This window comes from Panulirus ornatus, chromosome 26 (genome assembly GCF_036320965.1).
Source record: "Panulirus ornatus isolate Po-2019 chromosome 26, ASM3632096v1, whole genome shotgun sequence".
NCBI lineage: Eukaryota > Metazoa > Arthropoda > Malacostraca > Decapoda > Palinuridae > Panulirus > Panulirus ornatus.
Window position 1 is genome coordinate 817504 of NC_092249.1, and position 23758 is coordinate 841261.

Consider the following 23758-nt stretch of genomic DNA (forward strand, 5'->3'; position numbering starts at 1 on the left):
TTAAATTCATGCTTTATGTTTTATTTAAAAATTCAGCATGGGAGTTACACGAGAGTTATGATCCAGACATCACAGGCAAAAATGACATTCTTTTATGTAGTGTGGCCTGTTGAATTGAAGGATGTAAACATGAGTGGGTCATTAATCGCATTTAAGCAGTTAGTGATATGTTACAAGGTAAATTACCTAATTCCTTAAATTGTTCAACCGTGAGAACAGAAAAGTAAAGGATCTTGTCTGAAATATTACTTGATCAACAAAGACAATAATTATCAGGTATGCAATCTTGCACAGCATAATATAAATACCAGTAAAAAGAAGAAAAAATCATAATGGCATGAATTCCATCTGTACAATAAATAAAATAGAAAAAAATGGTTGAAAAGGAATCCTTTAGTGAACTGTAATGAATATACTGTGAAACATCATTTATTAAGACAGGACACTACAATTTTTTTTTTTTAATCACACTAAGCAAAACACGAAAAGTGAAAGTATTCCTATGCTAATTGCCCACAATTCTACATTTGACCAAAAACAAGTTCTTAAGTCTTATCGAAAATAATGTAAAATATTGATATGGAAATCCAGATAAAACTAACATTACTCATATTATTAAGCAAATATACCGTATAAATAAATATGAAAATATTTTCATCTTCAGATAGGCTTTGATGAATTATTAATGAATCTTATGTTTTCCACATCGTGACTTGTGCTACTGTCCCTGTTCATGTCTGTACCAAGTCTTGAACTAGAACCATTTATCAGTACCACCAAAACTATAAAGAAAAATTTTTGTTGCATTCATATAAATCTCCCACTTAGATATAACTCTATATATACAGATCTTTCACACAGCCATAACTTCATAACTTCAAAACTTAACTGTAATATGAAATATGACTTGCACATTCGGCTACACTCACAAAATCTTTTTCAAATAATTAAAATGAGCTTGGAACATCTTGCACACATATAATTTAGATGTCAACATGAAAGTGTAACCAACAGTAATGAAGACTGTCATTTTCAAACTATAAACACTCGTGGTTAACAAAAGCACATGCACACTGAGGCCTTGCTTAAAAATATTCTGTAATCATATTAACGTGACAGTTGATGCAACTGCCCCTTACTTAGTCAGCCTCATATTACCACTAATTCCTAGGTCAACTTCACACACAAATAAGATCCTTCAGGATCATTAACTTCCACTGAATAATTTGTTCTATTATGCCTATAAACTATTTCCATACAAATAAATCTTAACAGCAAAGGTATTGGAACATCTACTGTCCAACAAGTACATCTCTGCACTACTTCCAGTGGCAGGGAAATGTAGACTCCTTTGGAGTGAGATGTTCTTTGATGAGACTGTACTCCAAATGATACAGCCTCACCAAAGGAATTTCATTCATGGTGTAACCTCAGGCAGACAGAGTTTGGTAACACCTGCAGCTTGGGTCATTCTCCTAGTAAAGTGCTGAGACCTGTGCTAGATTTAGATGTATTTCTTTGTCAGAATTAACCCAAAATTCTACCCAAACACTATGGCCCAGGCAGCAGAAATTACATGTCATTCACATCTGGCTGGTTTCCTTGCTCATTTAATTATTTTGGAATTTGCGTCATAGACAAAAGCAAAAATAAGTATCAGGAAATTTTTGAAGTCAGATGGCAAGGCTGAAAAAGTAAATATGCTATTAAAAGATATATTCAAATATGGATGAAAGTAATGTAAAAAAAAAATGAGTCTGTAAAGGAAAAAATATCAAAGTAAGATTCTTCTTGGATATTACCAAATGCCTGAATAACAGGAACAGGGGTACTAAAGTGGCATATTCTACAGCCACATTTCCTTGAAACTTATTTACAAATCCTTGAACATTTAACTGAAAACCTCATAAATTTTCCTAATAATCAAAGCAGAATACAGCATCACCACACTACCAAAAATATGATTAAGATACCTTTGTGGCATACCTATGATAATCATCAGAATGAAGCCGGACACTTCTTATATGATGGCAACTTAACAAATTATTCAGCCTGCCAGATCTGGCAAAGTGATTACTCTCAACAAGTGGCCTGTTTGTTGTTTTTTTTTAGAAGCAAAGTGACTGGCCAAGTGAGAGGGCCAGCTAAATGACAGTTCAATAAGCAGCTTGATTTGCCTTCTTGTCAGCAAAGAAGTTCTTGAGAACCATTACCTGACCCACAGTAATGACTAAAATGCCCAAGGTCTCTCCAACAGCCCAGAAGAGAACACGTTCATTGAGATCCTCTGCTCTTTTGCGCCCCTGAGCTTCACGTAGCCGATGATGGGTCTGGTAATCAATAACTGAGTTTAGATCCTCATGAATCTTTTGCGAGGAAGACTCCATCTGTAAATAAAAAACATACAATTCAAAAACTTTCTTCATTACAACACCGTATATGAGAAAGAGTCACCTCTTGGCTGGGCTCACAAGTAGATATTTTCTATTTCATATTCAGTGGAAAACAGGAAAGTAGGGAAAGATTAATGATATCAATTTTATGCACTCTACAAAAACTTAGAAACATTTCCAACCACCTGCTCCCTACAAACTACTGTACTATCGGAAAGAGAATGCACAAGGATATGATGATATGGTAAGCAGCATTCCCAATAATTATTACTTTACCACCTATTATCACAGAGAATAATGTTAACCATACATTGTATATCCTGTGTCGATGGCAACTTATAGGAGTAAGAGTGCTGGATATCCTCTCCTGTACTGTCATTTCCTAAAATTAGGAGCAGAAGTGTGGTGGCTGAAACTAATGTTCATCAGTTAGAATATGCAGTGGGGACTAAGTGCATGCCCAAATGTTTTTGGAAAAATCAACAAAAATCCTCAAAGCAATTCCTCCGATTCAGCAAACAAATCAACAACCTATTTACAACTGTGGCAATAAATTTTGTTTCACAGTAGTCTAGCAGTATACTACCATCCACCCACCTTGTTATAAACAACTGCCTCACCCATAAAACACAACCACAAAACATTACACTTTACTGATGCATTATCATACTCACTTCAAACCAATCATGTATATCTTCTTACCAAGTCTGTCTGTTCATCCTTGCCAAATGTCCAAACAATTTCAGCACTCTCTTTCTTTTAGATATTCATGATGATGGACTTCCACCTTGGTGTGCATGGGAGGTTTTTAAATGCAATTTAAAGTTTGAATGGAACTAGTGTCTGTGTGACTGTTAGAACTAAGTCACTGACTGGCTGAGGGAACCATGTGAACTAATGACTAGCCAAAACATGGGTGAACCGTTGTGGAATGGTGAACATCTATGATTTCCTGCCAAAACAGATGAGGAGCTGGAGAGATCTTAACCCCCCTGAAATTCAGGCTGTCTCTCTGCTCACAACAGGGCTCATTGTTTGAGGAGAGAAGACTAATTCAAAATCTCCCTCTCTTCATTATCCACTTTGCATTTCTCCAATATGAGTTCATTAATCCCCACCATAATGACAATCCTACAATATGCCTTGCCAACTATGCTAATGGGTCTATGATTAATACCAGATGAAAATAATCTATTGTGTCCTAATTTCTCATGGATTAGTTAGGTATTTGCCAAATAAAATGATGAAAATCTACATTCCAGGAAATTGACATGGTCTTGGTAGAGCTATGGGAAAAAAGCAAAGGTGAGTGATGGTACTCTGGCCCAAAAGTTTCTTGGGGAGAGCAATGGCATACAACCAGAGTCTTCCTAACAGAAAGTTTCTTGGGGAGAGCAATGGCATACAACCAGTGTCTTCCTAACAGCTCTGGCTGCCCCAAACATATTTACTATACATAATATGCTGATATCTAACTCACCTGAGTCATGGCAGTAAAGTGTTCTCCTACTCCTGGTAACTGAGGCTCATCTCCTACTTGAAAATCTACATAGATGAGCTTGTGACTAAATGTTGAAAACTCATTGCTGAAGCACACCTGCAAAAAGGTTTCATTCCATTTAAATCCCTAAGCATGCACTACACTTAAAATTGTGCAGCTTGCTAAGCTCTGCTTGAACAGAGACAAACTGATTTTACAGATTTCAATGGAACATTCAGTCAAACAAGTAACAATAATCAGTACTTTATAGAGTATTATAATTATATCAAAAAGAAGTACAACAATTCTTTTTAGTACCACAATTCTTCAATACAAGAGTTGTTTTCATCATTGGAATGTATAAATATTATTTAGCAGTTTTTTTTTTTAAATTGCTTTAAATCCCATTTTTAAGCACTCATCCCTTGCTAAATGCTGGGGAGACATATCAAAAATACATTTCTTTCAGAAAAGAAAAACGCAAAAAGAAGGCCAAGAAATCTGCATAAGTAGGTCTGATGGGAAAACATGAAGTATAATTGTTGAATGGTTGCTGGTAGGGACAGTGTGGTAAGGAGGTAATTGTGAGGGTCTTGAAGCTACAGAGATAGATGTACAGGTGAGGCATTTGCTGTTTGCAGATGACACAGCTCTCATGGCAAAAAGAAAACCTCCAGAAGCAGGTGTCTGAGTTTGGGAGAGTTTGTAAATTGAAGAAGTTGAGAGTTAATGTGAATTGATGTAAGGTAATGAGGAGTATAGAGGGGAGACAGGGGGGACTGTTTGTGAATTTAAATGGGGAGAACCTAGAGGGAACTGAGTGCTTCAGCTACCTGGTAGTGGATATGGCAGAAGTCAGAACAACCTAGTCCTTGGTTTCCCCATTACCTTGTTCTCTTCATTTCATACATGTATACTCTTTCAGTCATCCTCTTCCCAAATCTAAACAATTTCAGCATATCCTCTTCAGCTCTCATACATAATCTTACTACTACACCTCTCTCTAACCCTTTTTAAAATAATTTCTCATTCAATCAACCCTCCTTTTCACCAAATATTGTCCTCAAATATTTTATTTCCAACACATCAACACCATTCTGCACTTTTTCATCTAGAGCCTATGCCTTCCATCCATACATGATCAAAACTACAGTACCATCAAACATACCTATCTTTCCTACTGTTGACGGTGACTTTTATTTCCAAACATCCGTCAGTGAGCCCAGGACTTTAGCCCTTTTAAACACTCTCACTTACATCAGCTTTCATGGCTCCACTTGCTCCCATGACCACTCTTAGGTACCTAAAACCCACTTCCTCCATGCTCTCTTTATTCAAGCTCACACTCTCACTAACGTGTCTCTCTCCACAGCTAAACCTAATAACCTTACATTTAATCACATTCAACCTCAACTTTCTCCTTTCCCACACGCTCCCAAACTCAAATACGTTTCTACAGTTTTTCACTTGAATCTGCCATCAGCATTGAGTCAGTAACTGACATGCCTCCCAGACCCCAACCCCGATAAAGGCTACACACTTGCCCCCTCTCCAAGACTCTCATATTCACCTCCCTCATTACCTCATCCATAAACAAATTAAAAGGCCATCACAAACCTCTTCTGCAGACCTGAATTCACTCACCCTCTTCTCTTACTTGCACACATGCCTTATTCTCTTAATAAAAACTCCTCATTGCTTCAAATAGGTTTCTTCCTAGAAAACAATTAAAAACTAAAAACCAACACTCAAAAGGGAACCTTTACATACTTGGTAAGTGCCTGAGATCTCTGGAGTGAACTGGAATTGTCCATACTGCTGTTTGGTCTCACGGTACAGAATCTGCCGTGAAGGCCCTTCCAAGACCACATCAACATCATAGTGACCGCCAGTCACTACCTATTGTAATATTAAAGGATTTGTCATAAACCCTAAGAGAATTACATTAAAGACCTTCAATAAATATTTGTCACTTCAATATGATAAGAAAAAAAAAAAGATGGAACAAGCATGGTTCCTGAGGCCAACATAAATCCATAAGGTGCATTATTCAGATTATAGAGAAATATGTTTGGTTTGTAAATCCGATGTCTGGCACAGTATATTTCCCTCCTTCAAATCCCTCTTTGCTATTGGGTCAAATATGATAGGATGATGAGGATTAAGTGCAAATGGAACAAGACACATTCTTAATTCTTTGTCTTTCCATCAATCAATGATTCAATAAGAGAAGAACAAGGTTCCCAAATATAGAATATGAACATCCTTAAACTCAAACTTTCTAAAAGTTCTCAATAAGCAATTATAGTTTTAATGCATGAATAAACTCTTAGATTACCTAATGATATTACAAGCAGTTTATATTCTTTTTCTACTTTGTGTCTGGATTTCTCAAGTTTTTATTTTATACAATATGAAAGTTGATAAAAGTAACACCTCGTGAATGAAATATAATTTTTGATTTCAGGGAATCCACTCTTGCATGGTTGTTGCAGTTCTTACTTGCTGCCATCATAATATGAAGGAAAGTTGTTGGGTTAAAACAGAACCAGTCAACGATACCTTACCCAGTACCTGGAATCTCCGCTCCAGGCCACCCAACCCTAAACACTGTAACTCGAGATGGAGTTTTAGAAATCCCGCAATACACTTGCGAAACGGAAATAAAAATGTCTGACGACTTGTCGGCATGATAATCCATACATAAATATGGGAACGAGATATATAACACAGGCAGAACATTCACGGGTAAGACGAAATAAATCCGTAAAACTATAACCTACCTGAAACTCTAGCGTTGACTCTGTTCCCTTCTCTATTTCCTCGTAGAAACACTCTTTAGCATTATCTGGAAGCTCAAATGTTAGTTCAACTCCAGCCGCCACAGCTAACCATCTCAATACAACCAGAGCCAGTAACCATACACTCTCCATTTTGTCTGTCTCACAAGCACCGTCGTCGCTACCTGAACATCAGCTGGACATAGTTAATGCCCTTTTATGTTAGCAATATAGCTCACTAATAACGAGAACACCTTTCAATACTTTGACAGAACTCGGCGTCTTCTGCTATTGTACGTGGCCGGAAACAAAATACAGGAGCGTTCAGTTGTCTCTAGGTTTTCAGAGTCTGATCTAATTCAGGTAAGTGAACCAATGAGAAATCAACTTCAAATACATTAACCAATCACAGGCGAGAATGGTACATGGAGCTTGAGGTCTGTACGTGAAGGAACAAGACCAAAATACAGAGCTGGTGCTGCCATCTCTTGCTTGTTCTTGATTTTGCTGTCCGATTCCTTTAGTAAGTTAATATTATCTACAGCATGAATAGTTCTATATAGACAATGAATGTCCATAGATTATAATACACATAATAGCCTTATGAATATAAAAGCTACTAATATAGTTTCACTTTTTCAGAGCATGAAGTATCATATACAAGAAGTGATACAGCAGAAGAATCAATCGAATACACAAGTAGCGAGGGAGTGAGTACAGATGACGTAGGACCTTCCAGCGGCAAGCAACATAGTTGAATTTAAGTGAGTAGGACTTTGTACACGTGTACAATGTCATCACACACGAACGCTTAACCATTCACACACTCAGGAAAGTCGACATTTGTTTCAAAGTAATGCTACCTCAAATGAACCTCTATTGATCATGTTTTAGTATAAACATTTCATTTTTTTTACACCTGCCAATATTTATGAGATCCAGACGACGGATCAAAATCCTAGAAATGCAGTGACTTTTTGATATGAACTTGAGCGTCACAACATTTTTGTTACAATACACTGAATTCCATTTAGCATGGAAATTTACAATAATGCATTATGCTTCCTGCTTAATGACATGTATATCAGAATAACATTTCGCTTTAAAGTTGATTTACTGAGAGGAGAGGAGGACTGGAACAGTGAAACAACCACATTTCCCATGATGGCACAAATGGCAAGTTTACTTGACGGATATGAAGGACAATCAGTGCAGCAGATATAAAGGTTTGGTTGGAAGGAGTTCGCAAACTGTACGGCATATGGTTCTTTGGGTCACTTTTGCTTTTTTCAAATTTCGGGACAAGAAGGCAACATAACAGCAGAACGCAGGCTACATCTGAATGTCCTAAAGACAGCAGCTGCTGTTTCTGTTGGATGACTTGTAGTGCAGGGTACTGGAGAACACTGCTGTTGCTGCTGGGCAGTGAACTGGAGAGAGCTGCTCCTGTTGATGCAGGGCAAACCTTGTGCAGGGTATAGTAGACAGCTGAAAAGGGTACTGAAGAAGGTTGGAACTAGGGAAGCTTGAAATTCTAGGAACAAGAGACATTGGTAACAGAAAACTGAAATTATCGTTGCCGCAGTGCACGTAACTGAAACAGTTGTTATACTGCACTAGGTCACTGGAGCGCGTCGCCATGGTTTGCCTCTCGGATCTACATGTAAGAATGACAAAGATGTCGCAATCATCAACATGTATGAAAGGCACATAGAAATGCCGCCATGAGCCAGAAGGACATGTAGAATTGCTGCCGTGAAGAAAGATGGCATGGAGAGTCGCCACTTTGATCCAAGGGCTTGGAGGGCTAGGAGAGACTCCACTGTGATCCACTGGCAAGAAGGGAATGGAATGATACCGCCATGATCCGAGGAGGAGAATGGTATGGAACGATGTCGTTGAAACCCAAGTGCATGGAAAGACGTTGTCGTGAACCACAAGCCACTAAAGAAGAGTTTAGAGGGACGTCAACGCATGAACATTGGCAATGTAGGTGGTTAAAATGTCCCTCTCCCCCTTCGTTTAGCGATTTGATAAAAAGTGAGAAATGGTGTTATTTTTCTTCATTTCTCATTCATTATACATTTAGTTTTCATATTTGAAAAATTTTTATCAATTCACATTTCTTTTTAGATTTGCTTGTCAGCGCAAACGATACGCTAGATTTCACATTTGTCCTCCCTGAAAAATATTCTGCGGACAACCATAAATCTATATGAACATGGAGACGCGCGCGATGTACTTTGCTATAAATGACAATAGTTTCTTTAGATTTGAAAGTCACAATGAACTTTTTTCAAGGATACATTGATATTTTTTCTATACCAAACAGCCCTAGGGATGGGATAGACACCAAGAAGGCGTATCGCAATTCCCACTTATAGTCTACGTAGCGACAGAAAACCAAATTAGGTAGTTGGAAATCTTTCCCTTTTGTATTACTGCTTCTTCAGGGAACAACAACAAAAAAGAGGTAAAGAATCATACGAAAATTCGTATGGGAGGAGGGTTCTTCAGGCATCTGAGTGAACCCTTTTTTTCTTTAACCTCTCTACTTTCGCCTGGTATGAGTTGTGATAGGAGATTAGTTTAAGAGGCTGGAACTTCTTGTCTTTTTTTAATAATAAAGCCAAGCGAGATTTTTTTTGAAGCCTGTCGTATACCCCGCGATGATACGTTGCTATGGCGGGAAAGGCGAGCTGGTATGAGATTTTAAGAAAATGAAAAGACACTGAGGAATGGATATCCATTTGTTTCCACCCTTCTGTAAGAAATATATATTGCTGTATATTAAAGTACTAACATTTTTATTCAATCACTAATAATAATGCTGAACTAAGTATCGGTAATTTAGATGAAAAAAATTACCATTAATCACTGATTATAGCAAACAAAATGAAATGAAACCAACATTAATGTTTCAATATAAGTAGAACTTATAGATACGGGAATGGATAAGGGAGACAATAACCAGATGAAAATATATAATTTCCGGGGAATAGATTGTCAAGGTGGCCATGTTGGGCATGTAAACAAACATCCCGGGACCTAGATGGAAGGTGTTCCACCTCGGTAACTGATGCTTCTTTAAGAGATACACCTACTTAATGCTCTCTGACGTCACGTGTGATCACTTTAGCTGTGATTCGAGTGGGAAAACGCGTCATATTTAGAAAATAATGTGGTAGTTGATTTTGGTGTCAGTGATGAGAAGCAGTGGTCACGAGGAACCTTATAGTAAGGAGTAGTAGCATGAAGAACAGGGAACGCATAGATCCTTAGTGGTGTATCCTGCCAAGAACCAAGGATGGTTTCCCTGGAGAATGTTTCGCTTCTTTCAGAAGGTGAAGAGTTCTCCTCATTTGAATTACTACACGAAGCCATCAGGAGGGTGGAGAAGAAGCAGAACATCAGTTACTGGAAGCGTCACTGTAGAACCATTAAAGCTGCTCAGAAGAGACGGCAGACACCTTTGAATCCAGCTCTTGTCTACTCTGAGATCCATTGGGCTTGTGTAAAAGGAGGTCGTTCATATGAGAGCAAATCCAAAGGACAAAGGCCAAACCAGAAGTAAGTTTATTGTTGAAGACATAAGTTGTGAGTTCTTGTATCAAAGTTAGAAGAGAAAGCCCGTTCTTATATGCTCACATTAGTGTTAACTCTGATTACACGAATGTATTTGCTTTTTATTAACATCTAAGTAATTCTTCTTGCATAGATTTTGCCAGCCATGTCGCAGAAAGTTGAGTGCTCAACTTAAAGTACATTGCACTTATTGGTTTAGCTATCGTTTGGAATTACCTTTGGATTGTGAATGATTTTATTCATCGTGATAAGAGAATACATGGGTTGCAGAGCATGATTTGGATTAGATTACTTTTTTCAATACAGTATTAGATAAGGCAATATTGATAAATGGTCAAGAATATCAGGGAAAATGATATGATAACACTGAATACCATATTAGTCTTAGTTTGAAACTAGCTTTGGATGCTGAGTGATCATGTTTCATAGTTGGAGTACAGTGTGTTGATAATAGTATAAAAAGTTACTGATCATGACTTTGACATTGAGTATTATATTTTAAGATATTGGTTAAAGCAGTAGTGGTAAGGGTTCTGAATGTAAGGGAAAATGTGGAGTTACAACATAAAGTTAGGTGGAATAATCTATAAAACATGATTTATGAAAGCCTTACCTAACCTCCCCAGCAAATTAGATATATGTTGATTTTCAATATTGTAGTTAAAACATACCAGACATCCTAGTTCTAGCATAGCACCAATTGCTGGTGCATCAACAAGTGGATGACAGTCTGAGCAGACATTCGCACCACTGCCAGACCTCTCCATAAGCAGCCATTCCATGCACTCCATAGCAACACACCACATTAATGTTAGTATATTTCTATTGTAATTGTCATCTTATTGGGGAGGTTTTCATAATTTTTTTCTTTGAATGCTGGTCTTGGCTATGGATGGTAGGCTTTGTTTTTGGTTCATTTTACTTGACAGTTAGAGAGTGAATGTGTGCAGATAAGATCCTTATTCAAGACTCTTTTGGCTGAAAACTCAAAGAAATCCCTAATTGAAGAAGAGAGGTTATCATTCTTCCTTTGGATAAATGAGTGGTTCATCAGAGTTGTAACCAAATGAGAGTTGAGGTAAGGAGAGCTTTTCAAGACCAATATGTAATGAGGTTTGTTTCCTAAAAGGCTTCAGAAGAGAGATTGACCCATGAATTGGATGGTGAGTTTATCCTGTATGAAGAGATAGTTTGTCTCCATTCTGTCAATATTAGCCTCTATTGTGTATGTGGCATAGATAGAAGCATTGCCCCAAGGAAAGCATTGATGTTACATCACTGTGAAAGCCAAACGTTCATGTCAGAGCATTGGATGTGGTCTTTGAATATGTAAATATATGAGTGAAGTCATCTTATAAAAAGATGAAATATATATGAATAGGTAGTTATGATTACATGCTGGTAAAAAAGTTTCACATGTTTGTGTGAATGGTGTGGAAAGCCATAATAGGAATTCTTGAAAATAAATAACTTCTTTAAAGTTGTAAAACAAAAGGTGATGTATGATGGCATTGATTATTTAACTGTTACCATTTCAAATATTCTTTGCAGAACACATAAAGAAGGCTGTGGGGCATTTGTGAAGGTGTGTGCCAGCAAGGATGGACAGAAGTTGGTGGTCACAAAGGCTAACTTTGTGCACAGCCATACAACAAATGAGGTCAGTGTAAAGGAAATTCTTTGCCAATGAAATGTTCATAATCTTAAAATAAAGATTATGCAAGTTTTGGGATTTTTATGCTGATATGCATTATTATTGATACACAACTCCAAGACCCTATTAATGGGGCTTCAGTAGCTTCAAGGCGGTTCTTCAATGAGGAGCAGGGAAATGGTAGGCTCCTATAGAGTGAGAAGTTCCTTAATGAAACTGTATGCCATTTTTGTCATTTTGATGATACAACTTAATACAAGGTAAATTTTCACTTGCAACATAACCACATCCAGGCCAGTATGTTTCCATCTTTTGTACATCTTTTCTTTGTCCTACATTAGCAATGTAGCATCAAGAACATATGACTGGGTCATAGAGGATAGAATCCTAACATGGCTCCTTCCACTGTCCCTTATTTGAAAAGTACTATGGGATGGAAGAATTTCTATCCCCTTCCCCAGTTAGTTGCCTACAATGTGCTGGAGACACATGAACAGTATTCTTTCATCCTCCTCCAATATATGTGGTGTGAAGTGGTTTGATTAAGTAATGAAAGGGTAAGGGAGGTGTGTAGTAATGAAAACCTGTGGTAGAGGGAGCAGAAAAAGGTGTGTTGAAATGATTTGGGCATATGGCGAGAATGAGTGAGGATAGGTTGACAAAGAGGATATATGTATCAGAAGTGGAGGAAACAAGGTGAATGGGGATACCAAATTGGAGATGGAAGGATGGAGTGTAAAAGATTTTAAGCAATTGGGGCCTAAACATACAGGAGGGTGAAAGGCATGCACATAAAAGAGAACTGGAACACTTTCCTCAGCATGGGTACAGACCCAGGAACAGACAAAGAAAGGCTGCATTTGCTAACATTCCTTCTCTAGCTGTCTTGTATAATACACCAAAACCACAGCTCCCCATCCACTGGGAACAGTACTGTGTGTGGTTTATAGAATCATAACTTTATTAGAAAATAAGTAATGGAAAGAAATATGTGAGAGAGGCATGTTAGGATAGGTATAGATGGAGATTCTTTTGCCATGGCCACCCCCTTGATGGGAGTTCCCAAAGGGAATGGGCACCAGGGATAGATAGATGGATAGATAGATAAATAATACATGTTTTTCATGCATTGTCACCCATTTTCAAAATCTGTGCTTTTGGGTGTGGTTCAATGTACTTATCAGCACATTAACATATATTAAAGTAGTAATTCCCTGAAGGGATGCTTATTTGCCAATATTCTATTGAACATTGAGTTATTACACATCTCCTGTTATATATGTATATTTTTTCTTCAGAGAGGGTCATCCATTGATACTGATATTACAGTTAATAGGTAAAAAGTACACTTTTTCATTTATGGAGAAGTGTCATAAAATTTTGGAAACATTGAGAGATAAATCCTTGAATGACAAATTTGAAAAATTATTCATCTTTTGTCTAGAAACGATATTGTTTTTTCTGATTTTATTATTGGTTGTCTTTTCTGTTTTCATAACAGGACTCTTTCAAGTGTTTTCCTAAGCAAAGGCGACTAGATGCAAATGAGGTGAAGGATTTACAGGAAATCATGCAGACATGCCCAAATAAGGCATTTCTTCTGGACTATGTCAGAAAGACAACAGGCAAGTCAGTCACACTTCGTGATATTGGCAATCTCATTGCCAAGCTACACTCCAAGCCTTCTACCCATAATGAAATTCACGATGACCTCAACATGAATTCTGGTATGTGTCCATTGTTTTCTCTTTCAGCTTACCTTTGAATTTGCTGATGTATCTCCTTTAACTTGATTTGAATTAATTTTGATGTAATTTCTTCATATTGCCCTTTCCTTGTTCTCTCCACATCTTCACAGAAAGTCCATTTAAGCTTTGGGAACCATTAAACTTTTAACCCAACATTTGTCCATTTACAGACAATTAGTAAATCATGTTATAGTACAAAAGTATTAGATAGATTTGACATGGATTTATGCCCTGTGCTAGAGGGATGGACATTAAAGATGCTTTCCCATAGATTAACATTCAGAACTGGAATTATTGTTTTTCTTTATCCTCTATTGAATGTTAGAACTTAGTGTCTTGGTTTTATTGCAGAGGCCCAAATAGAGGAAACAGCAGATCCAAATGAATGGAGAGACAGGAGAGAGCTAGAGGGTGAGCTTATCACTTAACAGTTGATGAATATCTTCTCATTTGTTGCTGCTCATGTCTGAATTTTTTTATTCATTTACATATTTGCCCCAGAACCAATTTCTGTGAAAGAATCATGATATTACCCAGGACCTTTCTAAAGGCTCCTGCAGTCCAAGACTGTATTAAAAGTTTGATACCATGAGATTTAGCTGTAATTTGCTAAGAGCATACTCATTAGCATATAAAAAGTTTTCCAGGAATGTGGCAGACACATTGGAAGTACTTCGACAATCTGCAGCTTACTTTTGATATTGCCTTTGAAGTAGGGTAATAATTACTAGCATTTTTTTTCCAATTATGTTTGCTGCAGTGGTCAGTAGCATTTTCTTCTCTTATAAGCCTTTTTTTTTTTTTACTCGATTATGTTTGGGGATAGGGCAGTAAATATACTACCCTTGTATCTCCTGCATGTCGTAGAAGGCGACAGGAGTTCTGGAAATTTTCCCCACCCATATTAATACTTCCTTCAGGAGCTGAAGGGGAAACCATGTTAGGAATTTTCTTCATAGGCTCATAGTATTGTTCCTAATGCTACCTTGCTAATGTGGAAAATGGCAATAAGTACAGAAGAGAAAAATTTGTGTTACCAGATTAGCTTTTAATCTACATATATTTGAATGTAGTGACAGTACTCTTCTTTTGTGCTGAGATTTAGAAATTATGTACTATTTTCCCCATTAAAGATGTTTGATGCATTACTGTGTTTTCAGTAACATGATTTACTTTTCTCATTCATTCTTTCTGGTCAGAAATGATGGGATTGAAGTGGATGACTATTGTCCAGCGCGAGTCTTGCTTGCAAGAAATAGAAGGCCTTCTTCCATTGGTTGGCAGATTGATTGTGAATTCTGAAGATGTGGACCTATTTGTTTTAAACTTTTACTTAAAAGATTTTGTTAAGCGTAACAGTACCACATTTCACACCTTAGACATACCTCTCAATGTTCGGTCTCGAGGAAAGAGAAAAATCTCATCGTTATGCAAGTTTGAAGATGTCATAAAGAACCTAACATCCAGGCCAGAGATTGGGTGAGTCTTAATTCTGAGTGTAATGCTTGTAGATTATATATTGACATTTGATTTACATTTGAGTTGTGTTACTGGAGTGATAGTTTTCATACATGGTGCTTTGACAAGAAAATAGTGAAATTGGAAAAAATGTAGCTTAGACATTGAAGCTTATTGATACAGTGGTTAAATTGATGAGAACTACTATTGACATTTTGTGTAAATAAATTAAACATTTCCTTTCCATAGCCAGAGGTTGAACCATTATGTGACATTCATTTTTTCATTTCATTTCAAGCTGGAAGTTTCAGTTTTCTAAATTGTTTCTTACATTTTTCACATGTATATATATGTATGTGTGTGTGTGTATATGTGCATGTGTGTGTGTATGTGTGTGTATGTGTATATATATATGTATATTATCCCTGGAGATAGGGGTGAAAGAATACTTCCCACGCATTCCTCGCGTGTCGTAGAAAGCGACTAGAGGGGACGGGAGCGGGGGGCCAGAAATCCTCCCCTCCTTGTATTTTTTTAACTTTCTAAAATGGGAAACAGAAGAAGGAGTCTCGCGGGGAGTGCTCATCCTCCTCGAAGGCTCAGATTGGGGTGCCTAAATGTGTGTGGATGTAACCAAGATGTGAAAAAAGGAGAGATAGGTAGTATGTTTGAGGAAAGGAACCTGGATGTTTTGGCTCTGAGTGAAACGAAGCTCAAGGGTAAAGGGGAAGAGTGGTTTGGGAATGTCTTGGGAGTAAAGTCAGGGGTTAGTGAGAGGACAAGAGCAAGGGAAGGAGTAGCAGTACTCCTGAAACAGGAGTTGTGGAAGTATGTGATAGAATGTAAGAAAGTAAATTCTCGATTAATATGGGTAAAACTGAAAGTTGATGGAGAGAGATGGGTGATTATTGGTGCATATGCACCTGGGCATGAGAAGAAAGATCATGAGAGGCAAGTGTTTTGGGAGCAGCTGAATGAGTGTGTTAGTGGTTTTGATGCACGAGACCGGGTTATAGTGTTGGGTGATTTGAATGCAAAGGTGAGTAATGTGGCAGTTGAGGGAATAATTGGTATACATGGGGTGTTCAGTGTTGTAAATGGAAATGGTGAAGAGCTTGTAGATTTATGTGCTGAAAAAGGACTGATGATTGGGAATACCTGGTTTAAAAAGCGAGATATACATAAGTATACTTATGTAAGTAGGAGAGATGGCCAGAGAGCGTTATTGGATTACGTGTTAATTGACAGGCGCACGAAAGAGAGACTTTTGGATGTTAATGTGCTGAGAGGTGCAACTGGAGGGATGTCTGATCATTATCTTGTGGAGGCTAAGGTGAAGATTTGTATGGGTTTTCAGAAAAGAAGAGTGAATGTTGGGGTGAAGAGGGTGGTGAGAGTAAGTGAGCTTGGGAAGGAGACTTGTGTGAGGAAGTACCAGGAGAGACTGAGTACAGAATGGAAAAAGGTGAGAACAATGGAAGTAAGGGGAGTGGGGGAGGAATGGGATGTATTTAGGGAATCAGTGATGGATTGCGCAAAAGATGCTTGTGGCATGAGAAGAGTGGGAGGTGGGTTGATTAGAAAGGGTAGTGAGTGGTGGCATGAAGAAGTAAGAGTATTAGTGAAAGAGAAGAGAGAGGCATTTGGACGATTTTTGCAGGGAAAAAAATGCAATTGAGTGGGAGACGTATAAAAGAAAGAGACAGGAGGTCAAGAGAAAGGTGCAAGAGGTGAAAAAAAGGGCAAATGAGAGTTGGAGTGAGAGAGTATCATTAAATTTTAGGAAGAATAAAAAGATGTTCTGGAAGGAGGTAAATAAAGTGCGTAAGACAAGGGAGCAAATGGGAACTTCAGTGAAGGGCGCAAATGGGGAGGTGATAACAAGTAGTGGTGATGTGAGAAGGAGATGGAGTGAGTATTTTGAAGGTTTGTTGAATTATGGTTGAATGAGAGAAGTGGAGATATAGGGTGTTTTGGGCGAGGTGGTGTGCAAAGTGCTGAGGGTTAGGGAAAATGATTGGTAAACAGAGAAGAGGTAGTAAAAGCTTTGCGGGAGATTGGGGTAATAGCGGCATAGGCAGCATGTTTGGATGGATTGAAGTGAATTATTAATTAAGGGTGAGTGTGACATGTATTGTTGAATGGTTGAGGTAAGGTTATTATTTAATGTATGTAGGAACTCATGTGAGACGTACATGGAGGATTGGCGGAATTTGCGTGCTTTTGTGCCATTGAATACCTATGGCAATTGGGGATATTGTGTGGGTGGGCTATTTTGTAGTTTTGTGGGGGAGGGGTTGGGGGGGGGGTGGTGGAGGGGATTTTGGTTTGGGGTGGGTTGGGTTCGGTGTGGGGGGGTGGTTTGGCTTGTTACTGTGACTTCAAGTATGGGGTGTGGTGTGCTTGTAGAATTGGGGGGGGTGCGGATTGGTTGTTTTCTGTTGGGGGGGGGGGTGGGGGCGGGGGGGGGTGGGCTGCTGTGTTAGTTGTGGGGGGGTATTGTTTTTGGGGGGGGTGTGGTTGGGTTGTGTTGTTTTGTGGGGGGGGTGGGCTTTGTGGTGGTGTCCCCCGGGCTGTAGGGGGGGTATGGGGGGGGGGGGGGGGGGGGGGGGGGGGGGGGGGGGGGGGGGGGGGGGGGGGGGGGGGGGGGCGGCGGGTGGTTTGTGGGGGGGAGCACGCCAGGGTGGATTGGGGGGGGGGTGGGGGGGGGGGGGAGCATGGGAGTTGTTGTTGTTTGGTTGGTGGGGGGGGTGGTTTGTGGTGTTTTGATTTTGGGGTTGGGGTGGGGTTAAATGTGTGGGTGGGGTGGGTGTAGTTTGGGTTGTGTTGTGGTGTGTGGGGGTTTGTGTGTGGAGAGGGGGATTGTGTTGGTTGTTGGGTGTGGGTGGGGGGGGTGGGTTTGGGGGGTTTGTTGTGGGGGTTTTGGGGGTTGAGTGGTGGGATGGATGGGGGGAAGGGAGAGTTGTGGGGTTTGGGTGTGGGGTAGATGGGTGGGTGGGGGTGGAGATGGGGTGCGGGGGGGGGTTGGGAAATGGGGTGGTTTTGGTGCGTTTTGGGTTGGGGGGGGTTGGGTGGGCGTTTGATTGTGGGGGTGGGTCCTTTTTTTTTTTTTTTGTTTTCTTTTTGTTATTTTTTTGTTTTCTTTTTTAATTGGTTTTATTTATTTGTTGGTATAATTTTTATTGAGTTTGGGATTTTATTATATATTTTTGTGTTTTAAAAGAGGGGAGGGGGGCAGGGCAAAGAAGCAGGAGGGGCGGGCAGCGAGGGTGGGTGGGTGGCGAAGATAAACAAATAAAAAAAAAGAAAGAAAAAAAAGAGAGGAAAAAGAAAAGAAAAGAAACAAGCAAAGAAAGAGAAGAACGGTACAAAAAAAAATTAAAGTGGGGGCAAGTATTGAAGAGTCTGTTGGGATGTGGGATGAAGAGAAGAAAGGGTGAAAGGAGAGAAGAAGAGAAGGAAAGAATAAAGAGAGGGATGAGGACTTGCGCTTGAGGGAAGGGAAAAAAGCGAGTCAGTTGTTGGTCGCTGATGATAACAGCGTGGTTGGCTGATTATGTGAGGAAAAAGAGAAGGAAAGAAGAGAAGGAAGAAGCCCCCAGAAAGAAGAAAGAGAGGAAAGCTGCAAGAATGGTGACTGAGTTTGGTAAAGTGTTTTGTGGCATATAAGAAGAAATGTTTAGAGTTTGTATATTGTGAAATATATAATTTTAGGAGCAATGGTTATTAGGTACTGTTGGGTTGAGGGTCAATTCAATTGGAAGTGTGTTGGACATGTTGGAGGGTAGAGAAAATGGGGTATGAAAATATCTGGAGGGGGATGGGGGAAGTGAACAAGAAGTGTTTTTGATATTGGAGTGGATATGGCGCGGATGGAACCATGGCACAGCGGTAAGGGGGATCATCAGGTGGGTGGGGGCGGAAAAATTCTGGGTAGCCTTTAAGAATGTTGTGTTTTTTTTTTGGATAGTAGTGTTTAATTATTATCGGATAAGCATAAATGGGTTGTGTTAAAGAGGATAGGGAATAGTGGTTACAACAATGTTTGTATTGGTTGCGAGGCGTGAATATGGGTTGAGTTTGTGCGTGGAGGATGGATGTGCTGGTAATGAGTTTTGAGGGACATTGCGTGTGGTGTGAGGTGGTTTGATCGTGTATGTAACGTAAGGGTTAAGTGAGTGTTGTGGAATAATATCGAGATGTGGTGTGTGCGTGGCATAGAGGAGTGTTTTGTAATGGTTTGGTCATTCCATGAGGGAGGGCGGAGATATGTGGAGGGTTAAGAGCATTTGGACAAAAGGATTTATGTGTGGAGGTGGTGGGAACGAGAGATGAGGGAGACCAAATGGAGTGGTGGGGGAAAGATGGAGTGATATGATTTTGTGTGGATCGGGCCGCCTGAATTGAGGAGGTTGAAAGTGAGGGCAAGGAATAGAGTGATTTGGAGAGATGTGGTTTGGTTTTGTTCATACGGGGTTGACGTGCTGTAAGAGTTGGGAGTGGGATGATAATTCAAAGGCATGTGTTTGGGGGTGGGGTTGGGCCATTTCTTTCGTCTGTTCTTGCGCTACCTCGCAATACGCGGGGGACAGCGACTAAAGCCATAAAAACTAAAAAAAAAAAAAATTTCAATTTACATTTATTTTTTGACTAGAATAATCTTGCATGTTGTAAATCCATGTCTCATTTTGCTTGATCTTTTACTGATGGGAATTATTAGTTGTGATGCAAGTCTGCTTACTTTCAGGGGACCCAAAGGTGGAATAGAAGATTTTAGTGATACCTTGGAATTGGAAATGGAAAGGAAAGGGAAGAAAAACAGTGATTCTTTGTTGATCATACCCCCAAAACAAACAGGACAGGCTTCCCCCCCAGTAAGACCATATATTCAGTATTTAGTGGAAGATTGATTATTATCTTATCTATCAATGCTTCCAGTTGGGTTTTGTGCTTTTTAATAAGGTCTTATTTTATTGAATGTACAGAAAAAAGTATTGTATTTAGGGGTTTGGGGTTGGAGTGGTATGCGAAGTGAGAGAGTCATGGAGAGTGTTGAATGCCTTGTGTTTAATTTGGAAATGTCGGTGTAAGGCAGCTGCTAGAAGGCGGTAAGAAGGTTTTATTAATCAAAGTGTTGAAGAGAGGGAGAGTGTAACTTGGAGATTGTGAATGTACCAAGTTAAGGTTTGGTTCTGCAGTAGGTGTGTGATGTCAATCAATGGTTGTTCAATTTGTTTATGTATGTTCTATGGTGAGCGAGGTAGATGCAAGAGTCTTGGAGGGGGAGGGGGGGGGGAAGATGGAAAGATAGGTGTGTATATGTAGTTTATAGGGGAGGATAGTGAGGCCTGGGGAGGTGAGTCATTTGTTTGGTGATGATACCAAATATGGGTGGCAGATTTGAGAAAACTGAGAAGTGGGAACTGAATTTGGAATAGTGTGTGTGGGAGGAATGTAGATTGAATTTTGAATAATAGCAAGGTTATGAGGGTTGTTATAAAGCAGGGCTAAGGGATATGGGTAGTAGGGATATTTGGTTAATTTTAGAGAGAATTGGAAGAAGTGAAGTTTTTTGTATATATATGGGAGTGGACATGGCAGTGATGGAACCATGGAAGTGGAAGTGAGTCAATTGGAATGAAGGAGGGGCCGAAAGGTTCTGGGAGCTCTGATGTGTGTGATGGAGAAAGGAATGTTAGTGGAAGGTAGTTATAGGTATGTTTTAAGGGTTAATAGTCCCAACAATATTATTATGGATGCAGGCATTGGATTCAAAATAAGGCTGTGCAGAGGAGATTTGATGTGAGGTGGTTGATTGAAGTAAGCAGTGAATGGGATAAGGATAGATGATGAGTGGTATTAGAAAGAGTTGTTTTTTTGTTTTGAGAGAGCTTGAATGAGGGGTGTATGAAAATCTTGGTTTGGACATATAGAGAGAAGAACCTGTGCGGAAATGCTGACAAAGAGGATATTTGTGTTTAGAAGTGGAGGGTTCAAGGACAGTAGGGGAGCCAAATGGTGATGGATGGTGTGTGTGAAAAATAGATTCTGAGTGATTGGACTTGATAAGCTGCAGGAGGAGTAGGTTGGTGAAATTAATTTGTGCTGATGAATATCAATACACTCATTTTAAGAGATACTACATAAAGTAGAGAATAACTTAGAAATGTTGTTTAATAAATTTTATTGCAGGTAATGAAGAGCAAGGATTTTAACAGTGCCATTTAATGGGAACTGTTATGAAGAACCAGTATTGTGATGGCGTCATATTCAATAAGGAGATATGTGTGGGTCTGAAAACAGGTAGCCCCACAGCGTTAGTTACAGTAATTTTTTTGCTTATTTGAGGGGGAAATAAGAAGTATATTTTTGTATTCATGCAAAATGTGAGTTTGTTTATGCAAGAATATTAGCTGCTGCATATGTTTCAGATCTAATTTTAATAAGTAATGTCACTTGTAGTGCCACTCTAGTGAACTAGGAACTTATAGTTAATATGATTTTTTGAAGGTTTTCACCCTGATATTTCAAGATTTTTTTTTATATATTCGACATTCCCCGTGTTAGTGATGGTAGCATCATGAAACAGGGCTCTGAGCCTTAGATGGATAATTCTCATTGGACCCCTTTTCTGTTCTTCTTTTGGAAAAGTAAAAACTGGAGGGGAGGTTTTCCAACCCTCCTCTCACGCTTTTTTGTTGCCTTCTACTATATGCAGGGAAAACATGGGATAGCATTCTTTCTTCCTTATCTCCAGGGATATTTTTACCTAAATTTTTTTTTATTTTTCTATTCCACCATATCCAACTGCGTTTGCGAGGTAGCGCATTTGGATTAACTGACAATGATTTGGACCCTTCCCCTATCTCTGATATGTGCGTGATGTGATTCATTTTTGATATACTTGCTATTAGTCTTTTAAGTGTCATTTCATGGGTTTGTTGTGTGATGGGTCTGTTTGTTGGGGTGTATTTATATTTGATTAGCATTTGGATTTTGTATTTTTTTGTTGAATTTTGGATTCTTCGGTCAGAGGAGGAAGCGGGGGTGGGGGGGAAGATGGGCTCTTTGAAGTGTTTTTGGAGATGCCTATCGTGGAAGGTCAAAAAATATTAATCATAAATAAATTAAGAATTATATGGTAGTTTCGAGGGGGGAGGAGGGGAGGGGATAGTTGGGGGTTAGAGTAGTGTGAAAGTTTTTGTATCGTGGATGTAAGGAAATGTGTTCGTGTTAGGAAGAGTGTGTAAGGTGTTTGGTTCTCAAGTGATTGTAGGTTTGCGGCAGGGGTTGTGTGTTGTATCAATGGTTGGTTTAATTTGTTTATGGATGGGGTTGTTAGGGAGGTAATTGCAAGGTTTTGGAAAGTTGGGGCATGTATGATGTCTGTTGGGTGATGAGAGCTTGGGAAGTGAGTCAGTTGTTGGATGTACGCTGATGATAGCAGCGCTGGTGGCTGAATTCATGTGAGAAACTGACAGAAGATGGTGACTGAGTTTGGTAAAGTGTGTGGAAGAAGAAAGTATGAGTAAATGTGAATAAGTGCATGGTTATTAGGTCAGTAGGGTTTGTGGGTCAAGTCAGTTGGGAGGTGAGTTCTGAATGGAGAAAAACTGGAGGAAGTGAGTGTTTTTAGATAGCTGGAGTGAATCTGGCAGCGATGGAACACATGAAAGTGGAAGTGGTCAGGGTGGGGGAGGGGGCGAAAATTCTGGGGGCCTTGAGTATGTGTTGGAGTCGGAGAAACATTTATCTCGGAAAGCAAAAATGGGTATGTTTGAAGGAATAGTTGGTTCCAACAATGTTGTATGGTTGCGAGGCGGGGCTTTGGATAGGTAGTTGTGTAGTAGGGAGGATGGATGTGTGGAAATAGAGATGTTGAGGACAATGTGTGTGGTGTTGAGGTGGTTGATCGATGAGTAACGTCAAGGGTTAGAGAGATGTGTGAGGAAATAAAAAGAGCTGTTGAGAGAGCTGAAGAGGGTGTTTTGAAATGGTTTGGGCACATGGAGGAATGAGTGAGGAATGATTGACCTAGAGGATATATGTGTCGGTGTGGAAGGAACGAGGAGAAGAGGGAGGGACCAAATTGGAGGTGGAAAGATGGGAGTGGAAAAAGATTTTGTGTGATTGGGGCCTGAACATGCAGGAGGGTGACATGGAGCCCGCAAGGGAATAGAGTGAATTGGTGCGTGTGGTTTACCGGGTTGTGACGTGCTGTCAGGGGGATTGAATCAGGCATGTGATGTGTCTGGGGGTAAACCATGGAAAGCTGTGTAGGTATGTATATTTGCGTGCCGTGGTACGTATGTATATGCATGTGTTATGGGGGGAGGTTGGGCACATTTCTTTCGTCTGTCATTTTGCGCTACCTGCATACGCGGGAGCCCTAGCGACAAGTTATAATAAATTTATTTTTTATTATTTTGCTTTGTCGCATGTCTTCGCGTTTGCGAGGGTTTTTTAGCGCAAGGAAACAGACTGAAAGGAATGGCCCTACCCACCACCCCCATACACATAGTATTAATACGAGTCCACCAGACGCAATACTTATACAAACCCATACATATCATGTATAATATTTATTTACACACACAGACCATACATATATAAACATGCACACTAATTCACACTGGTCTGCCTTTATCATTACATCGCCA

General features: G+C 39.4%; 2 protein-coding genes across 2 annotated transcripts in view; one reads left to right on the forward strand and one right to left on the reverse strand.

Moving 5' to 3' along the window:
- On the reverse strand, positions 1–6999 carry p24-1 (transmembrane emp24 domain-containing protein). Its single transcript, XM_071677823.1, has 4 exons — positions 6653–6999; positions 5644–5768; positions 3874–3990; positions 1–2387 (listed from the first exon to the last, which is right to left on the reverse strand). The coding sequence occupies exons 1-4, from the start codon at positions 6804–6806 to the stop codon at positions 2157–2159; spliced, it is 627 nt and encodes a 208-aa protein (XP_071533924.1). The 5' UTR covers positions 6807–6999; the 3' UTR covers positions 1–2156.
- A 2657-nt stretch (positions 7000–9656) lies between these two features.
- LOC139757388 (uncharacterized) overlaps positions 9657–23758 on the forward strand; it is a 34654-nt gene continuing 20552 nt past the window's right edge. The window contains exons 1-5 of the mRNA XM_071677820.1: positions 9657–10223; positions 11790–11898; positions 13394–13619; positions 13992–14051; positions 14840–15119. Coding sequence (XP_071533921.1) covers positions 9961–10223; positions 11790–11898; positions 13394–13619; positions 13992–14051; positions 14840–15119 — 938 coding nt within the window. The 5' untranslated portion in view covers positions 9657–9960. The remainder of the gene's footprint in view (positions 10224–11789; positions 11899–13393; positions 13620–13991; positions 14052–14839; positions 15120–23758) is intronic.